General features: G+C 40.4%; 1 protein-coding gene across 3 annotated transcripts in view; it reads right to left on the bottom strand.

Moving 5' to 3' along the window:
- Window positions 1-18,008, bottom strand: part of PCSK5 (proprotein convertase subtilisin/kexin type 5) — a 453,108-nt gene that overhangs the window by 401,843 nt on the left and 33,257 nt on the right. For all 3 annotated transcript variants that reach the window (XM_057721743.1, XM_057721745.1, XM_057721744.1), the window contains exon 2: window positions 12,795-12,899. In XM_057721743.1, the coding sequence (XP_057577726.1) occupies window positions 12,795-12,899 (105 nt within the window). The remainder of the gene's footprint in view (window positions 1-12,794; window positions 12,900-18,008) is intronic.

Below are 18,008 nucleotides of genomic sequence, written 5' to 3' on the forward strand. Positions count from 1 at the left end.
CAGTAAGTGGTCACTTTAAATTCTTTAATTTTGCTGTATGCTGAACACCATAACAAAACGAGGAAAAACCAATTCTAAAGAATTAAAATACATACATAACACAATGAGGATTTTAAAGGATTTAATAAAACATATCCCATTAGCTCTTAAAAAGCTGTGAGATATTTTTCCCATGAGTCTCCTATCCTAGTCATGTGACATATCAGATTCAAAGCTTATAAATTATGCCACAAAAGCTGTGCCTGTCACTTCAAAGGGCTTGCTCAACTATAAACTTGAAGTAGACACACAAGGCTGAACATAGGCTCTACTTACCACTGAAGATAAGAGAAAACTGACCGTTACAGAAGGACTTCCTAATTCCCTACCATTGTATTAACTCATATGCAGGATGCTAGAACTGGTGCAAAAGGGGGAAACGATCTAAATTTTATTCCCAATGATGTTATCCCAATGCCTCCCAAGGCTGAAGCTGGAGAGTCATGGAATTGGAAAAGGCCAGCTCTCTGTACTAGTGATTTATCTTGTTATCTTCATTTAGGGCCACAAGGGAGCCTTTGCCCTCTCGGGGTAATTCAGCAGTCACAGGTTCTGTGCCAGGCTGGACTTCTGACCCTGTTCCTATCAGTTAATAACGACTACTGGCTAGAACTTACGTCTATGGGGCTGGAACGTTCTCCTGTGAAGGGGCACTGTTACAATGACACTGCTTTAAAATCTATAAAATCTACAAATCTGCACATTGTGTTGCTCTTCCTGTAATCATACAGTCTGAAAGCTGATCAGAAGGCTGATAAATAGATGCTTTCATTTCAAATGCCCTGTTGTGGCAGCTCTCAGGTTAGCTGTAGTGACCTCTACCCCACCACACACACACACACACACACACACACACACACACACACACACACACACACACACACACACACACACACACACACACACACACACACACACACACACACACACACCCTCTGTTACAGAGGTTTAAGGGTCAGGTACATAGAGCTCAGCCTCAGAGAAAATTGGCTTTGTCTCTTGGAATCAAGAACAGTTTGTGAAATGTTTTACTAGGGTCTGAAAGAGATTGTCTTTCTACCAAACAACAAACGAACGATCATCCTGGGTGCAGGCGAGGGTCTTTAATGGCTGGGTTACAGATATTACCATAAACTTGAGAAGCAATCTAAACATCCCAACATACATATATGGTAAAATAAATACTAATTACTCCAAGCAGGTTCTTATATAGTGATAATATTTTCAAGGAACACTTCATGACACAGGGAACAAGGGAAATCTGATTTACTGTGGGTCATGGGAGATTGGGGTTTTGGTCAGTCTTTACCCTTAGCTGTGCCTTATGGCACTCACGCATACTAACATGTCAGTATCAGTATGCTTTCTCCGAACGGTAACCTCAAAACGATTTCCGTATAAATTAGGGTTGTCAGACATACCAAATAATAACACAGGACACTCAGTTAAATTTGCATTTCAGGTGAAAAACAAATTATTTTAATAGAAGCATGAGCCATACAATATTTGGGACATGCTCGTATTAAAAATATATTCTTTTATCTGGCAGCCCTAAATATAAATAAAACCTTGAGATGCATTAATGAAAAGCTTTTAAAACTGTATTAATTGATGTCTTCAAAAGTCTCAGCTTTCCAGTGTTGTCAGGATTGCATTTGGGGATAGAAACGGATGCTGAGAACTGGGTTTTCTGGCTTCAGGCCTGGACTTCAGGTTCACTAGGTGGTAAGCTCTGTGGGTAAGCTCCACAAGGAAAAAGCTCTGGTGTCTAGCCCAGTATCTTGCACACACTAAGCTCTCAAAATTATCCCTGTAGAAAGCACATGAATGAATGGTTGAACTCCAGAGAGCCCTCTCATGCTACCTCATTCCTGGCAGACCTCAATTTTCCCTGTATTGAGGAATGACCCCCTCTTTTGCCCAATCCTCCAAGTAGTTTCCGTCTTTGTCACTTTCTCTCTGTGCATGGGTGAATTTGAAAAAGGGCTTCCCGCTGGTGCAAAGAGTAAGTCTCAAAAGCTTATCCATGTTTTGAGGGACATTATTGAAACATTCTATCTCGAGCAAAGGCTGATTTTGAGCTGGGGGCTAGTAAATTTGCCCTCAGACACAGTCTTCTTCTTCACCTGCTCACTCTGCTCACCTTTCGCCCTTTTTTGGAGGGGGGGGGTGGGAATCACAGCCTAAGCGTGATTTGAAAACTCAAACCTGAAAACACTTGCTTAGCTTTGCCAATGGATTAAAGAAGAATCTACATGCCAGCAACAATTTTCATGAATTGTGTCCACCCTTGACTCAATCTGATTTTATTTTTGGCCTCTTCTATTTCCCACTTCCTACCCACCCTCCCCACCACTCCCCCAATAGATTTCTAATTTCTAGTTTCCATGGCAAGCTTTTAAAAATGTGTGCCATTGTGTTGTCATTTTAGAAGGTATTTCATTTCTCCGAAAACCACATAAAGTATTTAATTCCTTAGAAGAGCTTGCATTAAGTATATTTTGCTATTCAGAACTGCCTCCTGGAATTCACGAATATCAGTAATAATAATTATTCTCACTCTCATACTCTTGTGTCAGTGAGAGACATGTACTGTGAAAACAAAGAAGCAATGTTACTTGTTCCTCATTTATCATGTGAATTGCTGAATAGGTAAGTCTATATCTGCCTCAAGACTAACTAGGTTGATCTCAAGTCTAGATGCAAAATTCACTCTTTCAGGTAAAACAGGGTCTAGGGGAAGAGCTGAATGTGCTAAGAAATATTCTAAGTATTGGGGAGAAAGAGAGAAGGAGGGAGCTTGGAAAGACATTAGAACAGGGAATATGAAAAGGGCATACTTGATGGGCAACGTGGACCAACAGTAAAATCACAAGTGACATTGGTTCAGGATGGTAATTAATGGATTGGAATGAATGCCAGAAAATAGCTCGGCGGCTCCATGATTTTACAAGTGAAATAAGCCCAGTGAGGAATGACCTGCTAATAGCAAGTTGAGCTAGTAGCAAAGCTGAGACCAGAATTCAAATATCCCAAGTCCAGTCAATACCTCTTTTGTTTAATGAAACAGTTTCTCCAACTGGCTGCCCCCATGTCTGCACTAAAATCAGATAGTACTGTGTCTGTCACCATAAAATGATTTGACATCTAAAGGAATTAAGAGAAAGTTACAGCCCCTAGATTTACTACTTCCTCCATCATTTATTTTCCTGTAAAAATTAATTTTAAAAAATTTATTCATTCATTTATTCTTCCATTGATGGTCTTTATGTGCCAGATATTATTCCAGATCGAGGAACACCACAGTTAATAAGATGGGGCTCCTGCCGCCTACTGAGTTTTATTCTGGAAGAAAATATCCAATAACAATCAAATAATATGGTTTTGGATTCAGATAGGTATCAAAGAGGAAATAAACATGTTAAAGCTAGACAGTAGCTGGGTAGATGAGATTAAGGGTGCACTTTAGCAAGGATGATTGTTGAAGGTCCTTCAAAGGAGGTGACATTTGCTTTGATATGTGAAGGGTGAGAAGGTATCCGTCATGCAAAGACCAAAGGAAATACGTTCCAGGCAAAGGGAAAGAGTTTGGTGTTTATAGAAAGAGGTAAATGTGGCTGAGAATGTTAACCAAACAGGAGGCATTTCAAGGCCTAGCTCAGGAAGGTAGGAAGAGGCCAGATCATGATGGCCCTTAAAGATCAGTAAGAAAAAATTGGATTTTATTCTAAAGTCCATGGAAAGTCTTTGAAGGACTTGATCTTTGTATATCTCAAGAAGCTTACTCTCTGTGGAGAAAGACTGAAGAAGAACAAGAGCGGAATTAGAGGCAATTGCTATGGTCCAAGTCAAAGACAATGGTGGGATTAACCAGGGTCGTGACAGTGCAGGAGAGGAAAGCCCACAGATTTACAGCTTCAAGATAAATTTTAGTGGTAGAGCCAACAGGATCTCTTAATGGTTCCATGAAGGGAAGTAAGGAAAAGGGAGAGAACCAGGAATAGATTACTCTATTTTGGGCTAGAGCACCTAGATAAATTACGGTACCATTTACTGGGAAGGAAAATGTTTGAGCGCCATGGTGATGGATAGAAATTAAAAGTATCGTATATGTCATATTATGGTTTAGACATTTACTAGACACCTAATTGGAGATGTCAGGTAGGTGAGAGGAGGAGATATAAATTGGAAGCAAGGACACCAGCATAAAGGTGAGCCCTGGGCTTTCCAAAATTTACAGGTGAGGTGAGTACCACCCACAAAGACAAGGTTCAGGAGAGGCAAGGAAAAAACTGGGAGATGTAGTCTCAAGAAACTGAAAGAGTCATTTTTCAAGAAGGAGCAAATGATCAACCACTATGTCAAGTGGAAGAGTGAGATGAGAACAGAGATGAACTCACCAGATTTCAAATATCAAAGCATTGTTGATATCAACAAAAGCAGTTTCACTATAAACAGTTTTTTAAAAGTCATACAGTGTGGAAAGGTAACTATTAAGAACTACTCTTATGCGTTTGTATTTATTTCCAAACCTACACTGCATATAACTACGCACGCATACACACAGGTCTTTTTGTTTATTTTTAAACGTAAAACATAAACAGGAACACATCTTATATGTTCTTTTCTTACTGATTTTTTTTTACTTTACATATTATTTTGGAGAACTTTCCTTATCAGTATGTATAGATTTATAACATTTTAATGGCTAACACTGTTTTATCATAAGAATTTAACCTATGATTTTGATCTTTCTTATTATACCATGTTATACCATGTACTTCCCTGAGTACATGCATGAACAATGATGAGTCTTCAAACGGGGGGAGAATCAATGGACAGAGGAATTAAGTGGTCACCCCACAGAGATCAGAGCAGGAACAAAGGCCCAAAGGTTCTTTCTGCTGTACCATATTGCCTCCTTTTATGTTGTAAGACGTGATGGACATTTGGTAGAACACAGAAATGAAATTCACAAGCACTTTTTAACAGATCATGCCTTTTCAATGGTAATGTTTTAAGTGGATCTCTTATTTACTCTTGCCATCATTAAAATAAATACATAAATCAGTATGATTCTTTTCAAAGCCAGACAATTAAAATGGCTTTGGGTTTTGTTGTCGGCTTTTGTTTGTTTTTTGCTGTTTTTGCTTATTCCATTTCCTAAGATGGCTTACTTATTATACCCTAACTTGCCCAAGAGTTCAGCAGAACCTGTGACTCTGAAGTTCCCTTCTTAAGACCTGCTACAGACCAAATGTTTGTGTTTCCCCAAAATTCATTTGTTGAAACCTAATACTCAACCTGATGTCATTTACAGGTAGGGCCTTTGGGAGGTGATTAGGTCACAAAGGTGGAGCCCCTATGAATGGGATTAGTGCCCTTATAAAAGAGGCCTCAGAGAGCTCCCTTGCCTCTTCGCCAGGTAAGATTACAGTGAGAACAGCTGTCTGTGAAACTAGAAAGGGGGCTATCACCAGACAACGAATCTGCCAGCAGCCTGATCTTGGACTTCCCAACCTCTAGGACTAGAAGAAATAAATTTTGTTGTTTATAAGCCACCTAGTCTACAATATTCTGTCATAAGCAATCTGAACTAAGACCAGACCTATCTAGAAATTCAGAATGTGGTCACTACCCTACATTTTCTAGATCTAGCACCCACTGTATTAGAATCTGACACCCTAGAAATACTATATAAACTAAGCAAATAGTAAAGCTTTTACATTTGTTCCTTTCTTCAAGTGGCTAAAGTGGCAGAATCCATAGTCTACCCTTCCCCCACCCTAATCCCTCTTCCTATTTTTACACTGGCATCACTGTATTTGCTGTTTGTTCTTTTCTTTGACTTATCCTGTTTCCTCCACGTTTCATCTCCCATTGAGACTGTTGTCAGTGGAAAACTGGTCAAAAGCAGAATAAGAGCTAGAATGAGCCCTCCACCCCCGCCACCCTGTTCTCCCCAGCAGCAGCCTCTGCTTCAGCACTCGAGTGCCCTAAGCCTATTATTTATACCACATTTCAGTTTGGAGACTAAGACACAGAGAAAAATCATACTTGAGCCACTTGGCAGAGTGTGACTGACAGACTGAAACCAGTGTTCAGGTGAGAGTAAGACTGAGGCCAAGTTATGAAGGTGCTGACACCTGCCTTTCATGCCTCCCTCCTCCCCCATTCTCCCCAGGCAGCCCATCTCAGGGGTCACAAATTGGGATGCCCCTCAGATGCATTTTCATTGGCCCACATGAATATGTTTAAACTTTTGAATTATTGGCCAACATTTAAAATTGGGAAACGTCCTGTAAAAGTCCAGACTTGCTGGTTCTTCTGAACTGGCAACCCTGGGCCAGCCTGCCAACATGAAGCCGCAGGGTAGCAGCTGCTCCCTTACACACGGCTAGGGCTCTACACTCTGTCCCATGTCTAGCGATTTTCTATCTGGCTCATCTTATTCATTCTTTCTACCTACCCTCCACTGAGGGTGTGTGAGTTTATAACCTTTCAAAATGAAATGCTGCCAAGTGCTCTCTGATAAAGATTTGGCAACCTTTCCAAAGTAGCTAAAAAAAATTTTTTTTTTAATTCACTCCTGTCTATAAGGGATTTGGCTCATGATCCAAACTTTCTCATCAGATAACCCAGCATCATACCATCTGACCCCCTGGTTTCTGATCATCCAGACATCTGGGAGACCTAAAAACAAGACAGAAAAGAAGGGAAGGTGGAGAACTTGGTGGCATCTGTACCCACACACTCCTTACATCTCTCCTAAACTCCTAGCCATCCTGCCATTAGACCTGTATCACAGGCTGCAAACTTATGACTGAAATGCTTTTCCCAGGAGTCTACACATTCTACTAGAGTTTTCAAAAGCAAAGAAATGCTATCAAAAGGCAAAGACAGGAATTTGCTACAGCAGTCACATTTCATAACCAGTGAAAGGTGGTTAAAGAAGGTCGCCTGGAACAAGAGAACCCCCTGACATGCTTCTTGACCACCACATCCACATCCTCTCTGCTCGTCATCAGACCCAAGTCCACACTGCTTCCAGAAAAATTCAGGGCATTTTCAAGATATTTGTAACTATTTTCATTCACTGGTGAGATGCTGAGAGGCAAATGTGCATCAATCACGGTTATGACACATGCTAAGAACCCACAGTCTTGGGTTCCTGCCTCAGAGAACACAGCGCCTCTCGTCCCACCTCAACACACTGGGGATTTTCCCACATGGCCACGGAGCATAAGCCCAGGAATGTTGTTGTAACACTGCACTTCACAGAAGAAAGTCAAACCAAGAAGTTATCATCACATTTAAAATCAAAGAGCAGAAAATTAACCTGCCAGAGAAAACAGTCCACAGGAGCACCAGCTGGAATGAGGGCAGGAGAGGTGAGAGGAAGTGGAGCAGTGGCTGGAAAAGGAAACACCTGTACTTGGGGTGGAATGAATTTTGAAGCTGCACCAGGACACAAGGAATCTTGTCAGTGAAAAGGCATGGCTGGGATTTGTGCATGGGAGCCGGGCAAGATGGAGCTCAGACAATCCTGAACATCTATTTCTAACTGAATAAAGTTTCTTTACTTCCAAAGGTCCCCTGGCAGATCAGTGTATGCAAACAACTTATAAAACAGTTTGTCTCAGAGTTAAGAAAAAGGGTTACCTCATGTGCTGGTTGTCCCCACAGGAAAATGACAATATCAATCCTCAGTGAAAATAAACTGATTCTGAAATTATAAAGTGAATCCATGGGGAAATGAGGTTTGACTGATAAGAAGTAGATTTGTACAACTTTTCGGGAACATGACCATTATGTACAGTGAAGCACTCCTGCACTCTTACTTTTCTCCATCATGTGGTCTTCACCCTTGAGGCAAAAAGAGAAACTCCAATCATCTGAGAATCAAATTCTGGACACAATAGTACCAACTGAGATTAGTAAAGAACTTGAACTTCCCTTTCTTGTTTCACAGGTCTGATTTTATCTGATCTTGCTAACTACCTCCAATTACTTCATTTCTCCCTTCCTGTCCTTTTCCTACACTCCCTTAGCTGTCACTGCTTTGCTCTACAATGCTCTGCGCTAAAAGTCTCTTCAGAGGAAATGGCTTATGCATAAATGTAACAAATGAGCAATCTCTCTGTGAACTAAAGCCTTGAACTTAATTCCGGGCCACAATGACAGAGGGACAATTGCTGCTCCAGGAGACTAAGCGAGGGGCTCCAGATATTTAAAGAGCTGTCACGTATAAGTCTGGAAGGTAAAAGTAGATCCAATGGGTAGAAGTTACAGGCAAGCAGATTTTTAGCTCAACTTGTTAAGTCTTTTTAATTATAGAAATGTTTGCCTTGTCCAGTACAGAGCTCTCTGTCATTTGGCATGTTTAACAGATCTGAAGATAATCCTCTTAGGAATATGACAGAGTGTACGTCAGCATTGGATAGGAAAGAGAGAAGTCTAATTCTAAGAAGCCTATGATTCCGAAATAAATAATACTATATCAACAGTTTCTCCATATTTGAGATACACAGCCACACACATTCATGCAATGAGGTGGGTTGAAACGATGAACTTTAGGAAAAAACAAGACAGGAGAGTTGCCCACCCGTTCTGCTCATTACCAGAGCAGAAGGTAATTCTATCCTACTTTGGATAAAAACTGATCTTTAAATACACTGGAAGACAGAAAAAGGACTGGAAAAGAGATTGAAAGGCTGGAATCTTCAAGATGAAATCTCATGGGCAGAGGTAGGAGTTGGGCTTGTATATTAACTACATATGGATAGGACATGGGGGTTAACTGAATGACAGTTTATGTTCTTTATTTCTGAAAGCCTACTCTAATGGAAAATGCAGGATTCTGATTTTTCTGTTCTGGGTAAGAAGGAGAAGAATGAAAGAAAAATATCTCCTCTGCCCCCGCGCATGTCTACATGGGCAGTTAAAGAGCTGTAAAGAACTTTTATTCCTGTAGATAACGCCCTTTGACCAAAATGCCACAGGGCTGGCAAAGATTTCTAAGCAGATTAATGACAGTCTTCTGAGAATGTTAACTCAAGACTGCTTTTTCTCAAATTTAACCTAGGTCTCCTGGAGAGAAGTTGGTGAGTCAAGAACATCGTAAGACTCACCCTTCCAACTGCTGTAATATTGTACCAACACTTTTTGCCAAACTGTGTTATTATTGTATAGTGATGCTATCTTAGAAGTCTGTGGATCCCTGTCATTTAAAAGCTAATCACAACATACTGTTAACATATGGGAATCCGGTCTATTCTTGTTCTATGGGCTCATGTGCCCCTACTGACCACAGCATTTTCTTAGCACCAGAAGGGTTGTTCTTACAACGTTGCTACTTTTGCATTTCCTTCTTTTAGAACCCTCTAAGTAAAAACAATAGCAGGGAGAAGAAGGAGCCATGCAATTTACTCCAGCAAGTCAAAGCCAGGATCTCTTGAGTGTGTGTATTCCCTGCAATTCAGCAGTGTGTGTTTTCCCTTTCTGGAAAAGATGGCGAACAAAAATAACTTCACGCATCACCAATGTTTTCCACCAAGCCATTTCACACGGTCCCATCCCCCAATCACAAATGTGCCTCCATTCTGACACACGTGTTACCCACCACACACACCCCCAAGATTAAAGAAAAGGAGACTTGCCTAAGAAAGCAAGTTGCACACATACTTTATACTCCCCGTGAGGTTTGCTGGGAGTGAAAATATGGTCAGCCCGCAGAAATTTACATAGTCTCAGTCTTTCCCCACAAAACACTTATTAATTAGGTGGGGAAAAACTGTATTTTAAAATAAAGAAACCTGGCAGACAGCACCGTCACCAAGTGACCAAAGTTAAAATCATCAGCAATGAAACAGGTCAATGTCACGTGCCTCCTGATTTGATACACTGAAAAGAATATAGCACTTCTCGGGTATTCTCACCAAACCTGAATCTAATCATGAAGAAACAGACAAACCCAACTTGAGAGATTCTACAAAATAACTGGCTAGTACTCTACAAAAAAAAAGTTCTAGATCATGAAAGAAGAGAAGAAGAGAGGAGAGGAGAGAAAGAAAAAGAAAAAACAAATGAAAAAAGAAAAGGGGAGGGGAAAAGAGGGAAGGATGACAGAGTATACCAAGGGGATTTGGGAAATATGACAACTGATGTGATCCTGGCCCAGAAAAGAGACAACTGGCAATATCTGAATAAAATCTGTAGATTAGATAATAACATTGAATCAATGTTAACATCCAGATTTTATCAAAATGTTAACCACTGTACTTTCAGAATGTTCCTGATTTTAGTAAATGCACAGTGAAGTATTTAAAGGGGCATGATGTCTGCAATTTGCACCCAAACTTTCAAAAAGAAACTTATGTACATATCTATGTGTGCATGTGTCTGCATGTGTATGGAGAAAAGAGAGAGAAAATGACCAAGTGAGTTTGATAAGATATAAAATGTAAACGTTAACATTTGAGGAATCTGGGAAGCAAATATAGGAATTCTTTATAATGTTTTCACAACTTCTCTGTAAATAAAGTTTTTTTTGTTTTTTTTTTTGTTTTTTTTTGTTTTTTTTAATTAAAAAGGAAACTTACCCTAAGCAGGCCTGAGCTTTTAGGTGAGGCAGCTGGAGAAGGAGGAGGAATGTAGTAGACCCGCATCTCCTTTGCTCCTCCATCTCCTACACTGAGAAGCATCGTAACATCTTCTATTTCCCTGAAAGCTACTGAGGGAGACTGCAGCGAGCTCCCTGAGGGCACCGCCCTAACCCCAAATCCCAAGCGCCTAACAGGGCCTGGCATATATTAGAGGCTCAAGAAATGGCCAATGGAAGGAATGATTGAACTTTAATATCTGAAAGAAACTGCAGACAATCACCAATCTGCAAAGTTGGTAGAATTGCGGCCCTTTTGTATAAACAGCTGGTTGGCAATGAGGGGCAGGTGGCATCAGAATGAGGAGTAAGGTACAATCCTACCCTGAGGTATTCTTTATACTGACAAGAAACAGGAACTGAGCATGTGCCCTGGGGCTGGCCTGAACTGGCCCTGTTCCTCTGGGCTGGGTGGGGAAGGACATACATGCCAGGCACTGTGTCCCAGCATCCAAGATCTGTGTTAGGTCCTGCATGAGCTATCTGATGCACTGAGATAAGAAGAAAGGAAGACCAAGCTTTCCCAAGAGAACATTAAGGACTGAAATAGCTCTGTATTCGGTTCTGTTCTTACCTCCCAAACCACTTAGTACTCAGTTTTTCAAATTCACACAGACTATGCATATGAGGTCTGAAATTGAAATCATTTAAATTACCAAAGTTCAAGAAAGCTTCCAAAAAGTTAACAGATGAAAAACATGACTTTGCCTTGAGAACTTCGCTAATTCAAGAACGTCCTAACAGACTGCTTTTTCAGGAACATTTAATTCTGAATAGAGATGAAGGGAAAATGTATATATAATCCACAGGCTGCCGGGGTGTTAAGTATTAGAGGATGTTCCTATAACCCACACAAAATTGGGCCCAACAACAAATGCGCTTTTTCTAACCACCAAGACACAATTTCACAATCATGAACACTGTGTGATAATATTCCAGAAAAAAATTAAACAGGGCAAACTGTGGCACATAACTGAGGGCAGGACTCCAAACTGCAAACCTGATTTGCATATTAATTCAATAGGGACCTTTTTGCTTTAACAAGGAATATAATTTTCAAGCAATCTCTAGGTGAGATTGCCATGTTCACTGGTAAAGACTTGTTGACCAATTTATTTGAAAATGAGCTCATATGGTAAAATCAAATCATAAGGAAGAAAAAAATATCCCTCCCTAATCAATAAATAACAAACAGTGAACCCACAGAGGAAACTGGGTAGGTTGGTATAGCTGCCCTCTCTTCATCTTTACTGGCCACATCTGGGAGACCAAGCGGCTCTCTGTCAGTCAATCCCTTCTTCCAACTTAATAAGGACAGAGAGTTAACTCTCATCCTCAGTGTTTTAGTTGCCAGTCAACAGTCTGTTTGTCCCTAACACCCTCCAGCTTCCTTTCTCTCATTTCAAAACTGTCCTGCCTCTCCGAAATGGATTGGGAGAATCTAGACATACCATACCCCCTGCCAGCTTCTCCTAGAAGTATGTTTTCGGTACAAACCAAAATGATTGGGGTCAAGACAATGTGTAAGAAAGATCCCTGATGAGCCCCCAAGAGGAGCAGCCAGCTTCCATCCCTTCTGTGCTCAGAATCCTTCCTGTCTCAGACACGGTCTAGGCCATGGTCTGGTCCTTGGGCTACCAATGGCATGGCTTTATTAATGCCAACTGACACAGCAAGGATCGTGGTGACCTGAGGCCTGACCTAAGCGTTCCGGAAGAGACCCCTCTAAGGAGCTCAGATAGAACCTCAGATCTGTATGCGCACAGGCAGATGGTATGGTCTTCTTCACACATCAATACTTCTGAATCCATCCCTATCTGCCCCCACATACGCTCCTTCTCATTCCTCCATGACAATTCCTACTTCTGATACCCCTGGGCTGTTCTACAACTGGGATAATAAGGGCGCTTCCATAAAAAATCAAGCCATTGCCTATTTTTGGTCTGAAGAAGAAGCAAAGATACTGGACCAAAAGATAGTATGACAGCTCTTGAAATTTAAGCTTTCATACTGGTCACCAGTTCCTAGTGTGATGTTACCAATGAAAAATGCAGAAGCTCTGCCTCTTGGTCCCCACCCAACTGGTTCTTCTTACCTTTGGTTCCATTGAAATGAAACTGTGGGTTCCTCTGCTTGAGAGAACTGACCTTTTAATCGTCCTGCTGTGATAGAAGTGGTAGTAATCCTTCAGGGCCCCGATCTGCAAAGGCAGGAGGGAAAGAATAAAAGAGGGTTAACATATGAAAAGTCTTCTGATTCCCTGTTTTTTCATTAAAATAAGAACACAAAACCAAAAAAAAAAAAAAGTCCATAAATTATGTAGTTGCTGGCCATGCTTAAATGTTACTTGAACCTTAGTGATCACTTTTCAAAAAAGGGACATGTGATATGAAATGGAGTGTCCTTGAGGCAGTGACTGCAGAATTAAAGATTATAACGGGGCAGCTTGGGCTCTCCATATCTTCCTTTTAATGTTTAATTTATATGCAGCATTTTAAGTAATTCTATATCAATCTACATCCAAATGTGGGAAAGAGGGAAAAAAATCAAATAGCTATCTGGTTATAAAAACACATTGCATTTTGTTTGCTCCAAGAAATGTACAATGAAAGACCTTGTTAGATTATTTATATCATTAATTTGAAACAAGTCCTAAGCAGTTGATCATGCGCAAAGAAAACACTAGTTTCCTGAATTCAGTAGACAGTATAAATACATAGCCCTTATTCATGTGTTGCAAAACTAAAAGCAGAATGAATGGCAGTTTCTAAAACAAAACAAAGATCACATGTCCTACCTATCAGTTAGGCTTCCTGTGTGAAAACGGTTCAGTCGACTTTATCTTAGACATTTCTTTAACAAATTAGTTTTCTCATTTATGTACCTCTTTCTTCAGTTAAAAACAGGTCTGTTTAGGATAGTTGTAAAAATAAATCCCTGTCCATTCTAGTAAAATAAACTAACACAATTCCAAACAATCATATTCTTTCAGCAGATTATAAAATGTGGATCTCATAATGGAAATTAAACTATACAATGAGCTAAAGCCGGAGAGCTTGATTCTATTTTGGCTGACGGTCATCAGAAGTGTCTCCTTGGCTAAACTGCATGTACTTATTATGCCTCAGTTTCATTTCCTGTAAAATCGGACTTCAGGCCAGTTCATTTCTAAGATCACTACAGCTCTCAAATTCCATTCTTTACCACTGACCTTTACTTGCTTTGGGCAAATACATTTACGGGCTATTTCTTCAGAACAACATTGCTCTACCCTAAAAGAATGACCACCATCAGGATGTTCTCCAATGAAGACAATTCAAAAGTTAGGCCTTCTTAATTAAAAAAAAAGAAAAAAAAAGTCATTGCCCCAGCTTAGTTTTTTCAGATAAAAGGCTTACTTTTTACTCCCATCTTTTCTCAATCATTGTCCCGCCCTTCCAATACGGATGATCGACCAAATTTCTGTGCCATTTAAGAGTTATCTGCTCACTGGGACTTCATGCTCTAACTGAATGTTTCTTATCTTCATTAAATTTGAATGTCTGAAGTCTCCCATTTCTGATTCAAATGGAAACTGCCCAGATGTACACAGAAGAGATCCTGGACTCTGAAAACAAATCGAAAATGAGGAAATCCTAGCTGAAACCTCTAATCTCAGTGATTCTGGACTCTGAAGCTGTAGAAAACAATGAGGGAGAGGGCACAGGTGCCAGTCCTGGTCTCCGAGGGTGTTTCAAGGAGGGATTTACAGCCCAATTTTAAAATTCCAGAGGACCAAGGGTAGAATTCAGGAGGGGCTGCATGATCCCCTAACAGAAGTCTTAAATTCCCAAGAAGCTTAGAGCTTTCATCTCATGTAGCTTCTGTCAAGAGTGCTCCTTGAGTAAATACAGTAGTTCTTGTAGAAAGGAACAGAGAATCTCTGAGGAAGAACTTATTACCAACATGAAAAATGCCAGTGTGTTTAAGATCATGCCCACTCAGCTATTATGGAACCTCTTCAACTATAGGAAAAGACTAAATTCAACTCAACTATTAAACTCAAACTGTGGATGAAATACACCCTGGAGATATATTCACATCCTCTGTGGCTTCAATGGTACAGACCAGAATGCTGGCCTAATGCAGTGTACATGGAGCTGGAAAGTGGAACCCTTGCCATGACTTAACTTGCTCTGGGATTCTGGATACATCACTTAACCTCTTTGGGCCCTGGTTTCCTCACCTGTGAAATAAGGACACATGAGGTATAGTGGACAGAGACTGGGTGTCAGAGTCAAATGGGGGATAATAGTGTTTATAGGTTAGTGTGACTATGATGATTGAATGTGGCAGCAGGTACACTGCCTACTCAAGTCACTGCCCATCACATAGTAAGTGGCAGAAGGCTATAAGTTTCCCTTCTAAATTTATATTTAAAGCCTATCTTCCCTCACCTCCTAACCTCTAATTAATCCCTCACCTCTGTCTCTTGGCAGGAATCCTCTTGATCTACCCAGGTATCACCTCCCTTAGTTCACCTCCCTTATTTCACCAGCAAAAAATCAAAAGGGTCGATGATACACTGTCGGCAAGGATGTAGGCACAGATGTAGCTTATACAGGATTAGTAAAGAGCGTACCAGGGTACAAGTGTTTGGAGAGCCATTTGGTAATATCAATAACATTATACACAGTACTTAACCTTTGACCTAGCCTTTGCACTTCTTTAAACTGATTCTATAGATATACTCACTTACATACAAGAATGAATTTAGAGCAAATTTTGTAAAAGAATGTGAATGACTAGCTGCCATCAATAGGTGATTGGTTCTATACGAGCTGAAATGGATTATCTCTGAGGTAGTGGGTAAATAAATACATACAGGTGCAAAAGAGGCATATAACATGACCCAATTTTTGTAAGAGAGAAAAAAAGAAGAACCTAGACGACTTGTGTTCTGGATATGCACAGGATATTTCAGGAAGGAAACTCGACAAACTGGAGAAGCAGGATTTTCTTTTCATTATTTATGTGGATGCATTATTTTTTAAATTAAGCTAACTAAAAATGAAAAAATAACAAAAACAAATATGTAAAATAGCACACACACAAATCCCACCTACTTATCCAGGGGCAAATATGCTCCCCCAATTCCATGGGACTGATACAAGGGCCACATCTACTCAGGCCATTAAATCTCTTTAGCAATAAACTCTATTTAATCTCCATCTTTTAGGGATTCCGTTTCCTCTGTAGGCTTGTGGAATGGTGTTCACTGATTGGCTGATGCCTCAATTATTGAATGCCTACCATGTGCCAAGTATCTTGATGCTCTTCTGTATGTTATATATTTAACTTCATCTCCCCAAGAGCCTTTGAAGACCAGTGTCATTACCCCCAATTTGATAAAGGGGGCTATGGAGGCTGTGGTAGTGCCCAAATGTACACAGCTGGGATTGTGAGGCGGTAAAATGTAAATCTTTGATGAATGTCTAGCATTGGGTGAATTTAGTTAAGTTCCATGGTGCATCCCATGCATGGGCTCACAAGACGCATTCCAACATCCTTCTAGTGAGCCTTCCTACACTACAGAAATAAATTCTATGCGGTCAGGGTTCTGAATGTGATTAAGGTTCTACCAATCAAAGGCAGACTATGGCATCACGAGGCACACTCTTGGAGGAATTTAAGTGTTCAGTGGTGGTTGTGGCAAAGGTCTCAGTACCTGGTTGCTAGCTTTCTGGGCATTCATTTGTACATCCTGTTTGGTCAGTCAGTTGGTAAGAGATTTTAGAAGAATTACAGGGGCATCAAAAGGTAGCTACCTCCTTCCTCAGCTTCCTCATTGAGGTGGAAGTAGCAACTCTGGTGGAGGCCCATTCTGTGGTGTGGCTTTGGGGGCCTTTTCTGAAAACTTGGCCCTCCTGATTGAGTCTCCAAAGCTATTTAACAGTCAATACTGAATGCCTTCCAAAGCAGACCAGGCAGTGGATTCAGTAGCTGGCTCCCCTAAATATTTCAAACTGGACAGATGAGAACTTCTGAAAAAGTAGCTTTATTTATTTACAATCTTGCACAACTTACAGATCCTCAAAGTTATGCACCTCTGAGTCATGGGCTACAATCACCACTGAGCCTGTGTCTGTTCTGACATCCTGTTAGTTGGCTACACTGGCTTCTGGGCTTCTCACAGCCATTCGCACCAACCTCCTCTCTCAAGTCTTTCTATACAGTAGCCAAATGTACATTAAAAAATATACATTTGGACGTCATATGTCATACCCCTGCTTCAAATCCTTGAGTGGCTTCCTTTTGCTGTTAAAATAAATAGTAATATTTAATATTGCTCAATAATATAGTTTTAAAGTTATTAAAATAATAATATCGACATTTATGCTATGCCAGGAACTAGTCAACATGCTCTACCTAATTCATCAAAAAAAAGACCATTATCCTCTTTTGACCTGCAGGGCCTGCGGGATCCACTGTAACCTCCCTCCCGCCTCTGCTCAAGTCACACCAGCTTACAATTCTCTAGACTCCAGCCATACTGGTCTCCCTTCAGTTCCTGGACAGTTGCACATACCATCTCCCTGCAGCACCTCCCCTACCACCACCCTCTCCACCTTCTTTCTCATCCTCACCCTTTAGGCCTCACCACAAGTAGGAAGCCTGCAAAACTCCCAGACCTGGTCAGCTTCCTTTATTACATCATCTCACAGAATCATAAGACTATATGCCTCTAGTCATACTTTGATTAGTATGATTATTCGTTTAATATCTGTGTCCCCACCCGCATGCCTGTAAATCCCCATGAGGCAGAGGCTCCTTGGTTTGCTCACCACTTTGTTCCCCGCTCCTGGTACATGGCTCAATACATACTGGGTTCTCGGGGAAAAAGCCTGCTGAGTGAATGATGTGAAAATCAGAATTCCTAAATTGCTAAAACTGCATACATTACAGCCATATGTGATTCAAAATCTCCAGTATGAGAATCACAGAGCTATTAAATTAAGGGTAATTTCAGCAAAAAAAAAAAAAGATTTGATTCTACCTTAACAGAAGTACCAAGTTTGCCAGGGTATGGTTCTGAAGGTGGTAGGCTGAGACATCTCCGTATTTTTTGGCAAGGCAACAGCTAAGGAGCAGTGTGCATTAGTTCAATTATTCTACCTCACTCAAACAAAATAATCTATATTATATATAGATTATATAAAATATATAATATAAATGTAAAACATATTTTATTAAAAGCATCTAAAAGCTTCTTTATGGCTCTCATCTAGTAATATGCATGTCTCTTACTGGCAAGAATTCTGTCTCTTAT

Source organism: Hippopotamus amphibius, chromosome 2 (assembly GCF_030028045.1).
Source record: "Hippopotamus amphibius kiboko isolate mHipAmp2 chromosome 2, mHipAmp2.hap2, whole genome shotgun sequence".
NCBI classification, from domain to species: domain Eukaryota; kingdom Metazoa; phylum Chordata; class Mammalia; order Artiodactyla; family Hippopotamidae; genus Hippopotamus; species Hippopotamus amphibius.